The sequence below is a fragment of the Ambystoma mexicanum genome, chromosome 8 (genome assembly GCF_040938575.1).
Source record: "Ambystoma mexicanum isolate Mex_15411 chromosome 8, UKY_AmexF1_1, whole genome shotgun sequence".
In the NCBI taxonomy this organism is placed as follows: domain Eukaryota; kingdom Metazoa; phylum Chordata; class Amphibia; order Caudata; family Ambystomatidae; genus Ambystoma; species Ambystoma mexicanum.
This window is the reverse complement of record NC_090929.1, coordinates 1,092,347,337-1,092,365,942: the sequence shown is the minus strand read 5'-3', so window position 1 is coordinate 1,092,365,942 and position 18,606 is coordinate 1,092,347,337. Positions and strand designations below refer to the sequence as shown.

Genomic DNA, 18,606 nt, shown 5'->3' with positions numbered 1-18,606 from the left:
TAAGGAACTGTACCCCTGTACGCAGAGTAGAGCGATCTATCTACGCCCTGGAAATGGAGCTTAAAAAAAATCTCCCTAGCAGAAGGACAAGGAAAGACCTGTTTATTAGGTAGAGAGAAATAAAATCGGAATGAATGCATTAGGCTCCGAAGATCAAAAGGAACACATCATACCGACAACCATTTACAACAGCAAATCAAATGAAGTCTGGAAATAAATATTGGAAGATACTCCTATCTGATCAAGATTCATCATCAAGCCCAAGAAAGCAATTGTCAACCATGTATCATAAAACTGATTGAAGGGCATAGTTGTTCCAAGCTCAGATTTCTTTTCCTATTTTGTGTGAAGGTGTCTTCTCTTGTGGTATGTTGCAAATATTATTATACAATCTGCCATGTCCTGCATTCCTCGTTTTTTGGGGATTTGATTTACTGTTGCATTCATTTGTTTCATTAATAATGAAGGGTCCGCAGTGTAGAAGGAACATCTGCTTACTTGTCCTAGTTCTCCAACACGGATATCTTCATTATGCTTGTAAACCCACCATGCCCCCCATCCCATATCAACTTATATGGTAATCAGTGAATTTTGCAGGCTCCCTGGATGTTTTTAAATTGCTGTGATCGCATATCTAACATGAGATTGACTGTATTATTTTCAGTGAATAAAAAGAACTCCAAACAATAATTTGTGTTAAGTTTAGGTTGATTTAAATACCAGAGTCTTAATAGATAATTGTGCTTTGTTTCAAAGAGCTCTTGCTTTCATTAAAATGTGTTCCTTGGAGCCAGCTTTTGTACCGATGTATTCATGTTTTTTATTATAAAAGATATGCCAATGATGGAGAACTAAGATTTACACACACACAAAATACTTCCAAACTTCGGTGTCCCTGATTTTACATTAGTCAAAATATTTCCTGTGTACTGCAGGTGCTACGGAGCAGAGTTATGTCACTGTGAAATGTGGTTATGTTTATTAAGGCAGTGTTAATTAACATCTCTTGACTTGGTTAATAATTCTTTTAAATAAATGATAGTTAAATCTTCCCTTATGAATAAGTAAACGCATGTTGATTATCACGGGACATTTTGTGCTATTCACATTTGTTATAAAAGGGCTAAAGCAATTGTAAGTACCAGGAATGTTGTGCTATACGGAGTAAAGGTCATATTGCTTTAAACATGCTTTCTTTCTGTGGTCTGCCTATTCAGGTTTGTACAGTCGAGTCAGCTGGCTAATCACATCCGGCATCATGACAACATCCGGCCGCACAAGTGCAGTGTCTGCAACAAAGCGTTTGTAAATGTGGGTGACCTTTCCAAGCATGTCATCATTCACACTGGTGAGTCACTCTTCAGCCTCTCCTTCCCGAGTACCATAGTTTGTGTCCATTTGAAGTGTTTTGCAGAACACACAGCTGCCATTGCTATTGCCTTTTAGTGTTGTATCCTTGTCCAAAAGCCCATTTGCTGTTCAGCCGGTGTTGCCCGATAGTCCAAAGTCTGATGTCTAGATGCAAGATGGCTTGATTTGAGATTTCTCAAAGTGGTGATGTATACAGTTGTTTGGAAGAGTTGGATGTGTTTTGAACTTGCACTTTAAGCTTGTTCTTTCAGAATTGTGCTGAAGTAGACGGAGGAAAGTAGCATGTAGATTGACATGTGTGGTCCTGGCATTCTGTCTTTTTGTGTCCTTCCCTGTGGAAAGGTGATGCTTGTTTAAGTCAGAATTCTTATTTTGGGCATTCCAGTGGCATTTTTTCTGTGTGGCCGCTCAACATTTGCCACTTTCTTTTTTTTAACACTTCTCTTTTTTGGTTCTTTGATTTCTTTTTGGTGGTCGCCTGTCATTATGTCCCTTTATATCTTACTTATGTTATTGGGTTGCCAATAAGGTGCCCAGTACCAGGGGTGTCTCTGAGTCTCCCCTTTTTTGCCCTAGGATGATTATATCACCCTGTATAGGTTTTACGCAGTCGGTTGGTGGTAGTGATACTTTAGTTTTGGCTTTACCAAATGTTTAAGCCATTTTACCACATTTGTAGTCCATTGTACCTTTTTGGTAGCCAATGAGGTACCAATGTTTCAATTTTATTTTGTAATCCTGCTTTTGGGCTTTTTGTGCTTCTGGGCTGTCTTTGATCGGGGTGACCATGAAGTAGGCCTAAAATGGCTGTTCTGATCACTTGCACTCTTTGTGATCTCACAATGGCATCCTCCATATTGGTCTTAGCTGGTTTAGGCCAGTGTAGGTCTCTGGACTACCCCTCTCACTTACTGTGGGAGTAGCTATGGTTAAGTGGCGACCCTACTGGCCAACTAGTATAGTTGGTCATCTGATATCTTTGCCCCAACCCCTTTTACTGATTTGCTGGGCTTTGGTCAGCCCCTGCGTGCAAGGCTGTTCAGGCTTGTTCTGCCCCTGCCTTGCTCTCTTGCTGTTTAATTCCTTTAACTAGCAGGTGGTAGTTCTGGGCTTCTTGAAGACTCCTGCTGACTCTCAACATCATCCTGTTAGAGCCCTCCACTCTGGAACCATTTTATGGGACGTTTACTGCCGCATCATGCCGTTTACTGCCAAGTTATTCTACTTCGCTGTAGGTTGCTACTGGTGTCCAGAAGGGTGCTGAGATGTCATCACTCCACCAGTCCATTAGCTTGGGGACGTCCCTGAGGACCTACAGCTGTTATCTCCGCCCTGGGGCTATTTACTGCAGGGCTAACCTTAATCTTTTGTTCATTGAACTGCTGGGAGCTGTCTTTGTGGGTTCCTACATCTTCCTGGGGTCCTTTTGCCGAAATCTCTGATGGAAATGTGATGATGGAGGTCCTGTGAATAGCCTGTATTCCTTTCCTGTGTCGCTTGGATTGTTGCTGGCTCAGGGTGCAAGTCCCTGGGAACTGAATCCTGAAAACCGCACCTGTGGAAAAGACTGATTTACTCACTGGGTTGTTTCGGGATGCTGGAGCCGTTTCCTTCAAAACCTCTAACAAAACTACCTTTTGGCCTTGGGGTGGGGGTTTATTTGCGGGACCGACCCCTCAGGTGGGTACAGGTTCCTTGGAGGCCAGTATTTACTAAATTTTCCAAAATGTACATAATGTTAGGTGGTGGCGGGGTCCTCCTGTTCTGCTGCTTCTTCTTCCTCTGGGGCGATATTCCATCTCCTGGAACACTTCCTTGGGATCTTCTTTAGCCTTCGCTGGGGTTGCTCTCTGCAGAATCTACATCTGTGTGGTCAAACAGACATGCCTCCACTAAAGTGAATGGCCCTTTAACTTCTCCCATTACTTCCTATGGAACTTTGAGCCTGTCTTGGAACTCTGCAGAGTTGACTCTGGGGTACTTCTCTGCTGCTGGATATTTTTCCTTTGTCCCTTTGGGGTTCAGTGAGCAGCTGACCAAGACTTAATTTTTTTTAGAACCTGATTTTAATTCATTTGTACAGTGATGTTCTGCTTTTCTGCAATGGGACTGCTTTCCTGCTTGTAATCTGTAGCCATCATGCACAACAACCAAACAGGCCCGAAACACCTTACAAAGTTGTCCCATATGCCCGTCCCCGATAGGCAGGCCGTCTGCACTGCTATGCAGAAGTCACACGCCGGCGACAAGGGCACCCATATACCTAAGCACACAACCCATAAGGCCTCTTCGGGTTTGTCTAAGAAAACCTCAACACCTGTAGGACCGTCGAAAGCTTGGGTGGTGCCTTCCGAACCTCGCAGTTTGGCGCCCTCTACGCAACCGCGGCATGCAAATGGGCATAAAGCTTGCTATGGAATGGGCGGTTTCCTTTAAAACTTCCACTACCGTCGACAGGTGCTCGAACGCCGAATGACCCTGAGCCTCTTTCTAAGGCCTTACATTAAGGGTTCACGCCCTGACCCTTGAGCTTCCTCAAAATGGACCAGGCAGAGGTTTGAAGAGTGTATGGCTAAGATGCCTGAATTCATCAACTTTTCAGACCAGCATGACAGTACCTAGAAGAGACATAGGGACGTGGACTCATGCCCCATCCCCTCTAAATCTCAGAAACTCCCCTCTCCCGGTGCCCAGTTTCCCTCTTTGGAGGAACCACAGGACCACCACGTTGATATCTTTGGGGATGAGCCTGAGGACCTGGGTCAGGATGTTTACAGAGGTCCTAACCTTTATAACCAAGACCCCATCTATCAAGACCCAGACTGGGATCAGTCGGATGACATGGGCTCATGGCACACACCGCCACATAACACTGACCCAGTCGTCATCTGTCTGGATCCCCCCACTACTCCTCTGCGGAGCGATTCGTCGCCAGTTGATGACCAAATGCTGTTTAACTCCCTCTTAAAAAGAGCAGTCAACCATTTTAAAATTGCTATGCACGAAGCCACCCCTGACCCGGACTTCATGGAGGACATCCTCCAGGAAAAAGCTCTGGTTAGCCAAGCCATTCCCTTATTAAATTCCATTAAAAGATGCCCGGCTCGTTCCTTACTGTCCCCTTCCCTTCCCTTCCCTAAAACGGAAGAATCTTAAATCTAAAACGGAAGAATCTCAGTGACTTTGTATAGAACTAAACTAAAACCAAAGAATTCTCAAAGTGGACATTTGTAACATAAATACTGTATTCCGATAAAGAGCAAGGAATTCTCAAAACAATACTTCACAAAAGGATCCTCCTGAAGAACCATCAGACCAATAGACGGGGAAACGCGTGATGAGGAACCGAATAAGGAAAAGAGGAAGCAAAACAAAAGAAAAAGTGAAACTAAAAAAGGAAGAATTAATAGACATTGGTGGAATTCTCTAAAAAAAATTCAGAGCAACTAAAAAAGGAAGAATTACCATATCTTTGTGAAACTTCATAATTTAAAACAATCCACAAACCAACTGTGGAATACATAAGGAAAACAGTGAATGTTTTGTGGATGTAATATTTTACAACAGGAAATTCACGACATATAAACAAACTGCAAGATAGATATTGCAGTGATAAACTATATGAATGTCAAATAAAAAGGCGCCTTTTCAAATAATACAGTATTTGTCTTTTTATTTTGATTGCATTGAATCCTTTTATGGTGGTGTTGATGGTCTGCAGTAACTCCCATCTGGTTATTTGCAACCATTTAGTGTTTGCTCCAACCTGGAATCTTGGCATGATGATTGTTGTGAACACTGATGAGGTGAGGCTGAACAGCCTGTGCTCATATGGGATTGCATGGAATGCTTCTTCTGATCTGACAGAGAAGTAATTCTCTCTCTTCATTCGGGTTACCAGTTCCACAGATCTCCTTTTCCTCAGGTGAGCATCTGCTTTCGGGAAACTCTCAATATTCAGGTCACTTTTCGGGATCACTAGTGCTGGAATGTGGACGTTCACTATTGTGCATATGCCTCCCCAGTTTTTCGGCAGTCTGATGTATGGATCCACACGCCCAATAATGATCCATAATTACTGTGGTTCCGTCAGCCATTCCTGGAGCTTCAAAAATGTGTCCAGAGTTATGATTCTCTCCAATCTTCCTCGTGCCATTGTTCCTGAAGCACAATTTCGGGCTTTCTAGTGGCACTATCTGCATGGGTCCTCCTCCACCTTCGACCCATGTCAGTAATCTTGTGAGTTTTGGCCATAGAGGTTTGCACAACCTCTCTTGAGTGTCTATTGCTTCCTTACAGGCTCCAAGGATCATCCATGCTCGACGGATCACCACTCCTTCTTCCCATCCGTCTGGTGAAAGCAGTGTTCCCTAAATCTGCATCTCGCCTCTGTTCTTCCAAATCTGAGCCTCTTCTGGAGTTTTCCCTTGGACGTTCAGTTTCGGGTTTATTTCCCATCTTATTCCTGCTCCTTTAACTTCAGGTTTTTCATATCTGATCACGTGATTCCTAGTATGTGCTCTATTTCTTGTCTTAATGTCCTGAACATAATCATCTTCATCGGGGTAATCTGTTTCAGTTGCCGATATCAATGAGGCATCCCTCCCCATGAACTGGCCTCTGGTGTTGCACATTGCTACATGTGACAATGTGCTGTTGGGACATCCATTTCTACAGCCACAAAGATCTTGGATTTTCCCATGCTGTACGGTAGAAGTGCACATACGAAGCATTTTCTTCCTGAAGTTCGTCTTCCAACTTCTTTCATGTGCTGGTACCAAATGTTGTTCCCTAGATGTGCTGTGCTGTCCAGGTAGTCGTTCAATTCATTGTTATCGTCATGTGGGCTTCTCTTGATTCTTAGTGTCTTCCTGTAGTTTGCTATAACTACATCCCTAAATGTGTCTGTATAGCTTTTTCTTGCTGAAGGATTCTCGGGTATTCTGGTCCACGGTGCAAGTCTCTTTACTTGCATCGATGGGGTAGATGGAGGTTTTGCAGTTCTCTCCTTCTCTTCTTGTATCCTTTTTCTGCCCTCTATGTGCCTGTTGCTGGCCGAGTGTATGGATGTTTCGTAGGCCTGGTACTTGTCCCTCGTGTTGGACTATGCGTGCTGGATAGTACAGTCTGTTGCTTTGTTCTTCAGTTCCTCTTGTAGTTTTCCCGCTCTAGTCAGGTGTGGAAATAGAATGTCTACTAACATTTGTGTCCTTGCGGAGAGTCTTTCTGCAGCCGCTTCTGTTCTCTTTAGGGCTTCTGACAGGACTGCTTCTGTTGGCTTTCCTCTTACTTCGTCTCGTTTTTTCTCGCTATCTCAAGTGAAAGCTTTTTCGGTGGGCAGTCTCGTCTTCTCTGTTGCTTTTGTTTGAGGTTCTGCAGTCATTGACACTTGGCCTGGTTCGTGTTCATTCAGTGAGTGTGTGTGCGCGTGTAGTTGTCAGTGCTATGTTTTCATTCATCTCGTGCCAACCCTTTCTCCGGCTTTCTTGCTCATTCATTACCTCAAGTGTGTATGTATCACTGCTAATTACATTTATTTCCAGTTCATTTACCTTACCATCAGATTTTCTCAGGACTGGAATAACTATATATGGTCTGGGTGCTTTTGTGGGTTTCATGCGTACATCATCAGGTGGGTGCACTGAAATTGGAACGCTTCGTGCACCAATAAAAAATGCAGTTCTGATTGTTAATGACAGGAAAATGATGACAACTATAATACATAATTACATCATAGTTGGGTATGTAAGGTGGCAGCATTTTCTTCCAGGGAAGCGAGAGTGCCCCTCCGCTTGTGGGAGGACCAGGTTACTGTTCTGGGCCCCCATCTTGATCATTTACCCAATGTCAGTGTTATTGATCTCCTCCGCTCAATATCGTTCTTTAACAGTTTTGTGTCATAAAATGTCTGGTGCTTCACAAGTGTCCCCCCTCTTGTGGAAGGTAATTCTCTTGATACAGTGTACAGTTATTTTGCTACTATGGGGAAAATAGATTTTTTTTTAAATTTAGGTTTTATTGGTTTTATATCATATAAGTACAAACAGTTGCATGCAAGTTAAATTCACTTTTGGCGCATTGGTTTGACACTTGCATTAGAAAATGTTGTACAATCTTGTATTTTTGTCCTTTACACCCCTTCCGGGCTTAAGTATTTAACTCCCTCCCTCCCCCCGACGGCGATGCTGATACTACCAACTCATCGGCTAAAGTTTTAGTTCATGCTTAGCATAGAGTGGGACTCTGTTTGCTTGTGCTTCGTTCGTACTTAGGCTTAGCGGCGGGCTAGTTTTCATGGATGCATGTCTGCGTTTATTCCATTCTCGTTTGGTGGCGTTATTCTCCGTGGTCTTTACTTGTCTACTCATTTGGTCAATGATTTCCTATGAACTGATTGACAAATTCACACCATATTTCTTCATGTCGCGCTGCCTTGTTGTGGAGGGCTGACATGATTTTCTCCATTGTGTGGATATTACTGGTGATTTGGATCCATTCTTTTTTACCTGGGAGGTGTGGGGACGTCCATCGAATGACGAGACTCGCTCTGGCTGCTAACAGCAATGATGAGACCAACCCTTTAACTCTGGTGAGCTCTTCTTCTTCTTCTAGGCCAAACAACATTATGAGGGGGGCCGAGTTCCTCTCGATGCCATCTACCTGTTTGTTCCACCCAAGAACCTCATTCCAGTATATTCGGACTTTGGGGCAGTCCCACCACGTGTGCCAGTAATTTGCTTCCATTCCGCATTGTCTCGAGCATTTAGGACTGTTTTGGTACATTTTCGACAGTCTGAGTGGTTCGTACTGCCATCTGTGGAGTAGTTTTATTGCATGTAGCTTGTATTGTGAAGCAATCGATATCCTGGATGGAGTGCTGCAGATCTTGTCCCATGTCGGTCGGTCATTGAGATCTTTTTCCCATTTTCTTTTTAGACTGAAGCTTGAGGTTTGGTCTGTGCAGATAAGGGCACTGTACATGCGTGCTATTAGTCCTTTGTTTATGGTGGATGTGTCCAGGATAGCTTTGAAGGGGGTTAGGTCTCTTTGCGTCTTGTCTTTCCATTCCTTCTTGGATATGACTCCCTTCAATCGCAGGTATAAGAATATCAGTATGGGGCGTATCTGGAGGGCTTCTTCTAGCTCAGTGGTATGAACTTGCCTTTTCTCCATAACTGGCTCACTCTCTCGAGTCCTGCGTCGAACCAGGTTTGGTATCTAGGGTGTTCCGGGATTTCCTCTCTGATCCCTGGGGCCCAGAGGTGGCTCAGGGGGGGGAAGGCCAAGTGGTTACCCCTACCATTCCTTTCCCTTCTTTCCATATGTTCCATATTGTTCCCAATATTGGATGATTGCGCAGTCTTCTTGTGAGCTGTGGCCGAGGGACCCATATCCATTCTGCAAGGGTCGCCGGGGTTAGGTTGTCATTGTCCAATTGGACCCATTGCAGGTCTTTCCTGTCCCTGAGGTGGGGGATGAGGATTCGTAGTTGTGCTGCTTGATAGTATCGTTCAATGTCTGGAAGGCCAACACCTCCTTAGTCCTTGGGTAGTATTAGAGTTGCGTACGGTATTCTGGGTTTTTCCCCGCCCATAGAAATCTAGTTATTGCCCTTCTCACTTGTTTGAAGAAGTGCTCTGGTACCGTTACCGGGAGTACTTGGAAGGGGTACAAGAAGCGCGGGAGACTGACCATCTAAACCGCGTTCAGACGTCCCATCCAGGAAATTGTGAGAGGTTGCCACTTTGCGAGGTCTGCATTTAGGGCATCGAGGAGTTGGGGGAAGTTGACTTCGTAGATATCTGTGACGTCTCTGGTCAAGTTGATACCAAGGTAGCTTAATGTCTGGCCACCAATAATAAGTCCCAGTTACTGTAATTCCGTTCGTTGGGCCGGTGACGGTTCATGGAGTGGGAAGAGGATTGATTTGGTTTTGTTCATTTTGAATCCTGATAGCGCTCCGTATTCTTCTATAAGACGAATTGCCTGGGCGACTGAGGTCATTGGATTCTGCAAATGGAGCAGAATGTCGTCTGCGTATAGGGCCAGTTTGTATTCATGTCTGTTCACACTTAGTCCTTCGACGCTGTCACTCATCCTGATTATCTGTGCCAGTGGTTCCAGTGATAGTGCGAATAGTATGGCGGAAAGGGGGCAGCCCTGTCTCGTTCCTCTGGTCAGGGGGAACCAGCGAGAGTACTGGGAGTTCACCGCGACGGATGCCCGTGGTGATGTATAGATAGCTTTAATTCCCCTTCTAAGAGCAGGACCTAGACCTATTTTCTGCAGCGTGGCCTCAAGGAAGCGCCATTCAACCCTGTTGAACGCTTTTTCCGCGTCAATTGAGAACAGTACAGTTGTTTTCGGCATTTTCCTGGCTTCGTGTATTAGATGGAGGGTCTTGCGAGTGGAGTCCGCTCCCTGTCTGAAAGAATGAAGCCCACCTGATCATTGTGAATTATAGCTGGCATGTGCGACTCCAATCGTGCAGTGAGAACTCTCGCATAGATTTTGGCGTCCATGTTTAGAAGAGAGATAGTAGGATGCGCATAGTTTTGGGTCTTTACCTTCTTTGGGGATGACTGTAATTAGCGCCTCAGAGAAGGAGTCGGGAGCAATACCGGATTGGAGAATGTTGTTAAAGAGCTGTACCATGAAAGGGAGGAGGATGTTGCAGAAGCTTTTATAGAAGCCGGCCGTGTAGCCATCGTTCCTGGGGGCTTTCCCTAATGGAAGTCTTTTGATTGCTTCTTCTATCTCCTCCCCGGTGATGGGGGCGTCAATAGTTTGGGCTATGTCTGGGGGCAAATACGGGAGGGGTATCTTGTTGATGTATTCTTTGATTGTTCATGCGATATGGAGTCTGAGGTATATAGCTTTTCGTAGAAGCTGGCGAAAGCTTCTTGAATGGACGAGGGGTATTCTACTTCGAAATTGGGTTCGCTCTCTATGGATGACACCCATCTCTCTTTCCGCTGCCCACGAAGTCTGGCGGCAAGCAGTGTCATGAACCATCAAACTCGCCCCTTCTGGGCCTCCTGGTCCCTGACATGTCGGGCCTTACATTCCATAATACTACCAACATGGTGGCAAGATCAGAAAGCTGCTCTCCAGTCTTCATGTTCTACGCAGCGTCCTCTATAAAGAAGCCACACCCCCGCGGCCCCGCGCGTCTCAACGCTGCTACTAGCTGTGATCGGACGTGTGCTCCAAACCTTCTCTACTGCTACTTGCTATACCCTGGCCCCTGGATTCCCTTCTCCCAACTGCTTCCCTCTTTCCTAACTTCCCGGAATCCCTGCGTCGCTTCCGCTTGCCCCCCTACTCCTTCTTGAATAATCCCGGAGTTTCCCGTGATCCTGGACATCGAAGCTGAACGTAATCTGGAAGCTGAGGATGGCCGAGCAGGCTTATTTAAGTCCCGAACCATACGAAAGAAGACTCCACCTAAAGAGGACACCAGGCAACACAGACAGGTGAGAAGGGGGGAAACCTATGACAGATTGAGACGCCACGTGACCGAAGTCGATACAGACATGGAGGCGGCCATCCAGGATCTTATGCGTCGCATGCAAGAACTATCGACCGAAGTACAGAACTTGAAAGCGGAGAACGCCGCGCTGAAACAATTGGTTCTTTCACGTGACTCTGCCTCAAAGGACAGCGTGCTATTGGGCGGCATTGTTGACGAATATGACGGCAGTGCAAAAACCCTCCGAGGATTCCTGGATTCTTGTTTGGTTCACTTTACCTTTAAACCTTATTATTTTTCCACCCCCAGGGCTAAAGTGGGCTTTATTATGTCTCACCTCTCCGGGAATGCCTTAGCCTGGGCCACACCATTAGTTAACACCGGAGATTCCCTTTTGGATGATTATGATGGATTCATTCAAGCACTTAAGACTATGTTTGACCGCCCGGAACAGGTCTTTAGTGCTCAAGAGCGTTTACTCGATTTCCAGCAAGGCTCTCAGGACATGCTCACCTACGTAACTCGATTTAAGCAATTGGCTAAAGAAGCGGGTTGGCCTTCTGAAGCTTGCTTCACCCTCTTTCGAAGAGGGTTAAATGAAGATGTTAAGGATGAATTAGCCAGGGTCGCACGTCCTAGTTCTTACCAGGCACTTATGGATCTTGCTCTACAGATTGATTTCCGCATCCAGGAAAGAAGGGCAGAGAAAAGGAAGACCAAGTCAACCATCCAAAAAAATCCTCTTGTGAGCTCTTCAAAATCCGAAGATTCTCCAGTTCCTACAAATGAACCCGAACCCATGCAGCTAGGGGCCTTCCGTGGACCCATATCCCCCCAAGAAAGGCTGAGAAGGATCTATACTGGCTTATGCATGTACTGTGCCTCGGACAAGTATTTAGTCAGAGAATGTCTCTTAGCCCCTCCACGGCGTTCGGAAACCGCCAGCTCCCGATCCTAGATGGAGCTCAGTTTCGGGAGAGAGATGCAGGCTCCACATCTATACCATCCTTGAACTCTCCTGGACAAAACTCCCTGGTAGTCTTACAGGCTTTTCTATCGTCATCCAAGAAGGAATCCTACCCCATTCTGGCACTAGTGGACTGTGGGGCCATGGGAATATTCATAGATCAGGAATGGGTCCTTAAACATCATATTCCTTACAAATCCCGGAACGTCCTGCAACGTGTAGAAGCAATTGATGGAAGACCCCTTTCTTCTGGACCCATAACCCTTCAGACTAAGGAAATTGCGATTGCTATAAACGATCACTGAGAAAGGATAAAGTTTGACATCATAAAATCTGCCCATTACCCAATGGTATTGGGAATGCCCTGGCTACAAAAACACAACCCATACATCAATTGGACAGCTGGTTCCCTGTTCCTAGGTTCCGAATTTTTCATGTCCCATTGTCTGTTCCAGGATCCTTCACCGACAACATCAGAAGAACATTCGACAACTCAGCGAGATCCTCTTATAGTCTCCAACATCATCCAGGTTCCTAAAACCTACCAGGAATACGCGGATGTGTTCTCTTCTGCTATTGTCCAAGCCCTACCACCCCATAGGCCTGAGGACTGTGCTATTGAAACCGAACCTTCAGCTGTGATTCCCTTTGGAAGGATGTTTATCCTGTCTGAACCAAAGAAAAAGGCCCTTCGTGAATACCTAGATACTAACCTAAAAAACGGCACCATACGCCCATCCAAGTCTCCGGCTGGAGCCTCATTATTTTTTGTTCCTAAAAAAGACACCAAGAAACTCAGACCTTGTCTTGATTATCGAGGTCTTAATCAGTGCACCCTTAAGGATCGTTATCCATTACCCTTGATTTCGGATATCCTGGAAGCTTTAAGAGGAGCCGTAATATTCACCAAATTGGATCTCAGGGGTGCTTATCACTTGATTCGTATTAGAGAAGGTGACGAATGGAAGACAGCCTTCAGAACACCCTATGGTCATTACGGATACTTGGTCATGCCCTTTGGACTCTCTAATGCTCCGGCAATCTTCCAACGCTTTATGGACCGGTGTTTTCGGATATGCTATTTCTTTTCGTCATCGTCTACTTGGACGATATTTTGATATTCGCTAAGGATCCTCTCAAGCATGAAGAACATGTTAAATCAGTGTTACAACGGCTACGTGAACACAAGCTTCTAGCAAAACCCGAGAAATGCCTTTTTCATGTTTCCACTGTTCACTATCTAGGATTCGTCCTTAGCCCAGATGGCATAGGCATGGATCAATCCAAGGTTAAGGCCATACTATCCTGGCCAACTTCGACCTCTGTAAAACAGATCCAATCTTTCCTGGGCTTGGCCAATTTCTATCGGAAGTTTATACCATCTTTCTCTGAGATTGTTCAACCGATCATCTCCTTGTTGAAGAAAGATACTCCCTATCATTGGACCCCAGCCCAGGAGAAGGCCTTCCAACGCCTGAAAACAGAATTTACACAAGCCCCCATCCTGGTTCAACCTGATATAAATCGACCATTCCTAGTGGAAACAGATGCCTCTAACTATGCCATCGGAGCAGTTCTGAAAGAGGAACTCAATGACGGGCTAGAACATCCTATTGCCTGTCTTTCACGGACATTGACCTCCAGTGAAACTCATTACTCAGTCTTTGAAAAGGAACTTCTAGCCATCCGTCAAGCCTTCACCGAGTGGCGTCATTTACTTCTAAGAGCTAAACATCCTGTCCAGGTCCGGACGGACCATCGAAATCTCCAAGTGTTACAGGCCCTGGAATGCAGGAGCAGCCGTCAGGCCCGTTGGGCATTCTTCTTTGCCCAATACCAGTTCCAGATTCACCATGTTCCGGGAACACAAAACGTAATTGCTGACGCCTTGTCTCGGTGCCTTGACTATGAACCTCCTGATGACCGAACATTTCCCAAGATGTTTCCCCACACAATAATTGTAGCCCAGGCGACCAGCCTCCTTGATGAAGACTGCATTCAGACTCAATCCTCGGAACTCTGGAAAGACATCTCGGACAAGAACCAGTGGAAACTGAAAACCAAAAATGGATACTTGTTCAAAGACAATGCTTTGGTCATCCCAACACAAAAACTACAGCAAAGGATAATAAATCTCTGTCACGATACTCTTTACTCCGGGCATCATGGTATAACCAATACCCTCCCGATTAATACAAATGCAATTTTGGTGGCCTGGAGTGAAAGCTGATGTACAAAGGTATATCCAGGCATGCTCTGTCTGTAATCAAAACAAACATGACAACAAGAGACCAGCGGGTCTATTGCAGCAACCTCCACTTCCAACAAGGCCTTGGGAATTCATAGCAACGGACTTCATTGTGGAATTACCACCTTCCAGGGGATACACAACCATCGTGGTCACCATTGATTTGTTCACCCATGTGGCCCATTTTACACCTCTGTTTAAACTGCCATCCTCGTCGGAACTTGCTGGAATTTTCCTGGAACACATATTCCGACTTCATGGACTTCCTTCCAAGATCATATCAGACAGAGGGCCCCAATACATTTCTCAGTTCTGGAAACATCTTTGCCAAATACTAGGAATCCAACGCGCTCTTTCCTCAGGATATCATCCCCAAACCAACGGAGCCACAGAGCGGGTAAACCAAAAATTGGAACAATACCTCCGTTGCTTCGCTACCAAGGTCCAGGACGATTGGTCCCTTTTTAATACCAGTGGCTGAATTCGCCTATAATAATTCAGACCACTCTGCTATTAAGACCAGTCCTTTTTTCTGTAGCCAAGGATTCCATCCTTCGGTTCTACCTTCTATCCTTCCTCATCCTACACCAGTTCCAACAGTCGATTCCTGGATTGAAAAGCTCATTAATGTTCAAAGAGAAGCCAAAGAACAATTAGAAAAGGCCAGGACCCAGACCAAACTGTATGCAGACTCCAAACGAAGATCAAGTCCCTCCTACACAATAGGGGATAAGGTTTGGCTGTCCTCGAAACTGCTACCTCGAGGCATGCTGTCATGAACGATCGAACTCGCCCCTTCTGGGCCTCCTGGTCCCTGACACGTCGGGCCTTACACTCCATAATACTACCAACATGGCAAGATCAGAACGCTGCTCTCCAGTCTTAACGGTGTATGCAGCGTCCTCTATAAAGAAGCCACACCCCCGCACGTCTCAACGCTGCTACTAGCTGTGATCGGATGTGTGCTCCGAACCTTCTCTAGTGCTACTTGCTATCCCCTGGCCCCTGGATTCCCTTCTCCCGACTTCTTCCCTCTTTCCTAACTTCCCAGAATCCCTGCGTCGCTTCCGCTTGCCCCCCTACTCCTTCTTCAATAATCCCGGAGTTTCCCGTGATCCTGGACATCGAAGCTGAACGTAATCTGGAAGCCGAGGACGGCCGAGCGGGCTAATTTAAGTCCCGAACCATACGAAAGAAGACTCCACCTAAAGAGGACACCAGGCAACATAGACAGGTTAGAAGGGGGGAAACCAGTGACAAGCAGGGCGTCTGCCTTGTCTCCTTTCACGTATTGTTTTTGTTTTAGGTATTGAAGCTTGCGCACTATTTGATCTGCTTTGAGACGACTCAGTTCCTCTCTGTTGTTGTTAGCTTCCTCTATTTTTTGGGTTCTATCCGAGCCGGCGGACTGAACGATGGAGTCTAATTGTTATTTCACTTCTGAGCTTATTCTCTGAGTTGACGTTCTCTTTTCTTTGCTGCTCCTTCCTTGATTAGTATGCCCCTCCATGTGGCTTTCCCTGCCTCCCATACCGTGTTCATTGAAACTTTGCCCGTATTGTTCTGCTAAAAGTACTGGTTGATGTCCTCCCTGAGTTGATCTCGGAATATCGGATCTTTCCAGAGCGTTGTGTTGCAACGCCATTTTGAGTTTCTATGTTGAAGGGCCAGTCAGTTGAGGGTGACTGTGACCATGTTGTGGTCTGACCACGTTATGGGCGTTATTTTGGATGTTGCCATTGCCGCGAGTAGATACGGGGTAAGGTGGATGTAATCAATTCTAGTATATGTGGCATGTGGGGTTGAGTAAAATGTGAAGTTTGCTTGTTGGGGATTCATATGACGCCATGCGTCTTTAAGTTTATAGGCATCCATCATTTCTATTACTTGAGTGCGACCCGCGTCGGGTGTAGTGGCGGCTGTCGGATTTGCAGCTTGTCTGTCCATCGCTGGGTCTATCCACATATTGAGATTGCCTCCTATGATAACTTCGCCTTCCACTTCAAGCATGATTTTAGGGATTATATGTTGTAAGAACCTCGACTGCCCGGAGTTGGGGCATATACTGATGCGAGCGTGATAATAGTGCCTTGTAGTTTGCCAACCAGTACGAGAGCTCTGCCACTTATATCTGAACATGTTTTCATGATTTCAGATCGGAGCAGTTTTTCAATCAGGATTCCAAATCCGGCTTTCTTGATTGGTGCAGAGGTCCAATGCTCAGTGCCCATCTTAGCATAGAGGACCCTCCTTTCTTCTCCTCTGGTGTATCTGGTTTCCTGCACAAAAAGTATATCTATGTTTGCTCTTTTAAATTCTCTACAGACTAGTGACCTTTTGGTGGGGGGAGTTGAGCCCCTTGACATTTAGAGTGCCAATTTTAATTGTACCTAGCCTGCCGCTTGTCGTTTCATCATTATCTATGCTGTATGTGTTTGCTTGTTATGTTCTGCCGGTCCCTTCCCTTTTCGTCGGGTGCCGAGGTAGTAGCAATGTTCTGGTAAGCGTTTGTGGCCGTCTTGAACTTTGGTGTTTTCACCGTCCCTCCTCCCCCTCCCTTCCCTTTGGGGCAACCAATGTGATGCCTCCTACCCTCTGTGTCTTTTCTTCGTGTCTAGGTGCCTGGGTGGGGGCTTTCATCTTTGCTTGATGGTGTCCGGATTGGACCAGATGGAGGTGTTGAGTTCAATGTCGGACCACCTGTGGGGACCGTTATCTCACGGTCTGTTTCGTAATTACCTCCATTTTGTACATTTGAGCCCCCTTTCCACCCCCCTCCCCCCAAACATCTGGAAACTTACAATAAGAATAATAATCAGAATTTTTAACGTTACATGCAGTTTTCAGGTACTTCAACTGGAGTCTGTTCCCTGCCTTGCTTCAAGAGGGGTCTCTTCGTCGATTGTTCCCATATGGAAGGCATATGTGACACTGTTTCTTTGTAAATGTTCGCATTGGGATCTTAAGTTGTCCATTTTGACTTGGTGCGTGTAATGAGTTCTCATTTTCCGGTCTCAGGCGTGTTGTTGCCTACGTCTGTACTTTCGTGACCACGTCACTCTTTTTCTTCTTGGTCCCTGGAGCTGCCATTGCGTTCCATTCTGTTCAGTTTCCTCTCGTTCCCCCTCTCTCTGACCTGTTCCAAGGATGTCTGAGATACAGTCTCTGATCTCTTCTTCAGATCGCAGAAGTATCTTTAGAAGGGATTGTGTCCTCCGACGTATTCCTCATCTTTGATAATTCGTCTCCAGCTTGCTGGCCTCAGAATATTTTTTCTCAGTAGAGGGCGCTGCGCATCGGCGTCCATCGAGTTGGTGTCCCTCGACAGCCACCGTGTCGACGTCACCATGCCCATAAATAGCCACGCGCAGCGTCCGTTGCGCAGTTCCGTTTTTCCGCGCTTCGTGGTGCCTCGGAATATCGTTGCTCAGTTCTTCAGTGAAATATGCTAAATTATTCCTCGAGAATACCGACTCGTACTCGATGGCTTCCTCATCCTAACCGACGACTCCACGGTCCGGCTTCAAAAAATGTCGAGACTGTGGAAAGAAAATGTCGTTGACAGATCCTCACAGGATCTGTTTGGGGTGCCTGGGAGTTGAGCACCATTGTTCGGAGTGCGAGGTCTGCATGTCCATGATGGCGAAAGCCTTGAAGGAGCGTAAGGGGAAGCTCGAGAGAGGTAAGGCAGTTAAAACTTCTTCGAAAGTTTCCTCGGCAGAGTCGAGACATTCGTCTCCTCGTCATCACAAAAGACATTCTTATTCTAGGTCTCGAAGCAGTTCCCATCACTCTTCGAGATCTTAGCATTCAAAAAAGAGATGTCGAAGATCCCCTTCCTCGTCGTCGTCTTCCGTTTCCCCGAAAAGGGTCTCCTGCCCCACAAAACATAGCTCTCAGGCTGAGCGGGAGGAATTCAGGAAAAAGATGCTTAGCGTCTTCGAGAAAGCGGCCTCGACCCCCTCGAAGACTGCTGAGGGTGTTACCCTGGGTGAAAGACCCGAAAAATCAAAACGCCGCGAGTCGCAGCACCCGGCGAAAGAAGCTACTCGAGAGCGCCACGAACCCTCGAGCAAAGGCAAGGTCGCGTCTTCGACACCATCGTCGAAATTCCCTTCGACGCATAGATCTGCGTCTTCAACGCAATTATCGAAGGTTTCTTCGATGCACAGGTCAGTCGATTCGACGCCATCTTCGACGCCGACATCGATGCCGAGAAAGGACAAACCCACGGCCACCTCACAGCCAGTGGCCATACCCAGAGCCTCCATCACGAGAATGTCGACAACCTCGAGTAGAATGCCGATACTCTCGAGTTCCTCGAGGCCTCCACCAACTTTCTCGACGCCTTTTTCGATGGCTTCGAAGCCTTTAACGTCCGCATCGACGTTTTCTCAGCCAATTATGACGAATTTGGCCCCTTCTGCTCTGGAAATGGGATTTATACCATTTCCAAGATCTGATCATTCCAGAGCCTTATCTATTTATGAAGAAGGGGAGAATTCGGATCAGGAAAGACCTTTTGAGTTGCAGGGATCTGCAACTCTT

At 46.1% G+C, this 18,606-nt stretch overlaps 1 protein-coding gene across 4 annotated transcripts in view; it reads left to right on the top strand.

The window, feature by feature from the left end:
- The window catches only part of ZBTB17 (zinc finger and BTB domain containing 17), a 938,938-nt gene that overhangs the window by 683,359 nt on the left and 236,973 nt on the right, over positions 1–18,606 (top strand). For all 4 annotated transcript variants that reach the window (XM_069611094.1, XM_069611092.1, XM_069611093.1 and 1 more), the window contains exon 12: positions 1,218–1,348. In XM_069611094.1, coding sequence (XP_069467195.1) covers positions 1,218–1,348 — 131 coding nt within the window. The remainder of the gene's footprint in view (positions 1–1,217; positions 1,349–18,606) is intronic.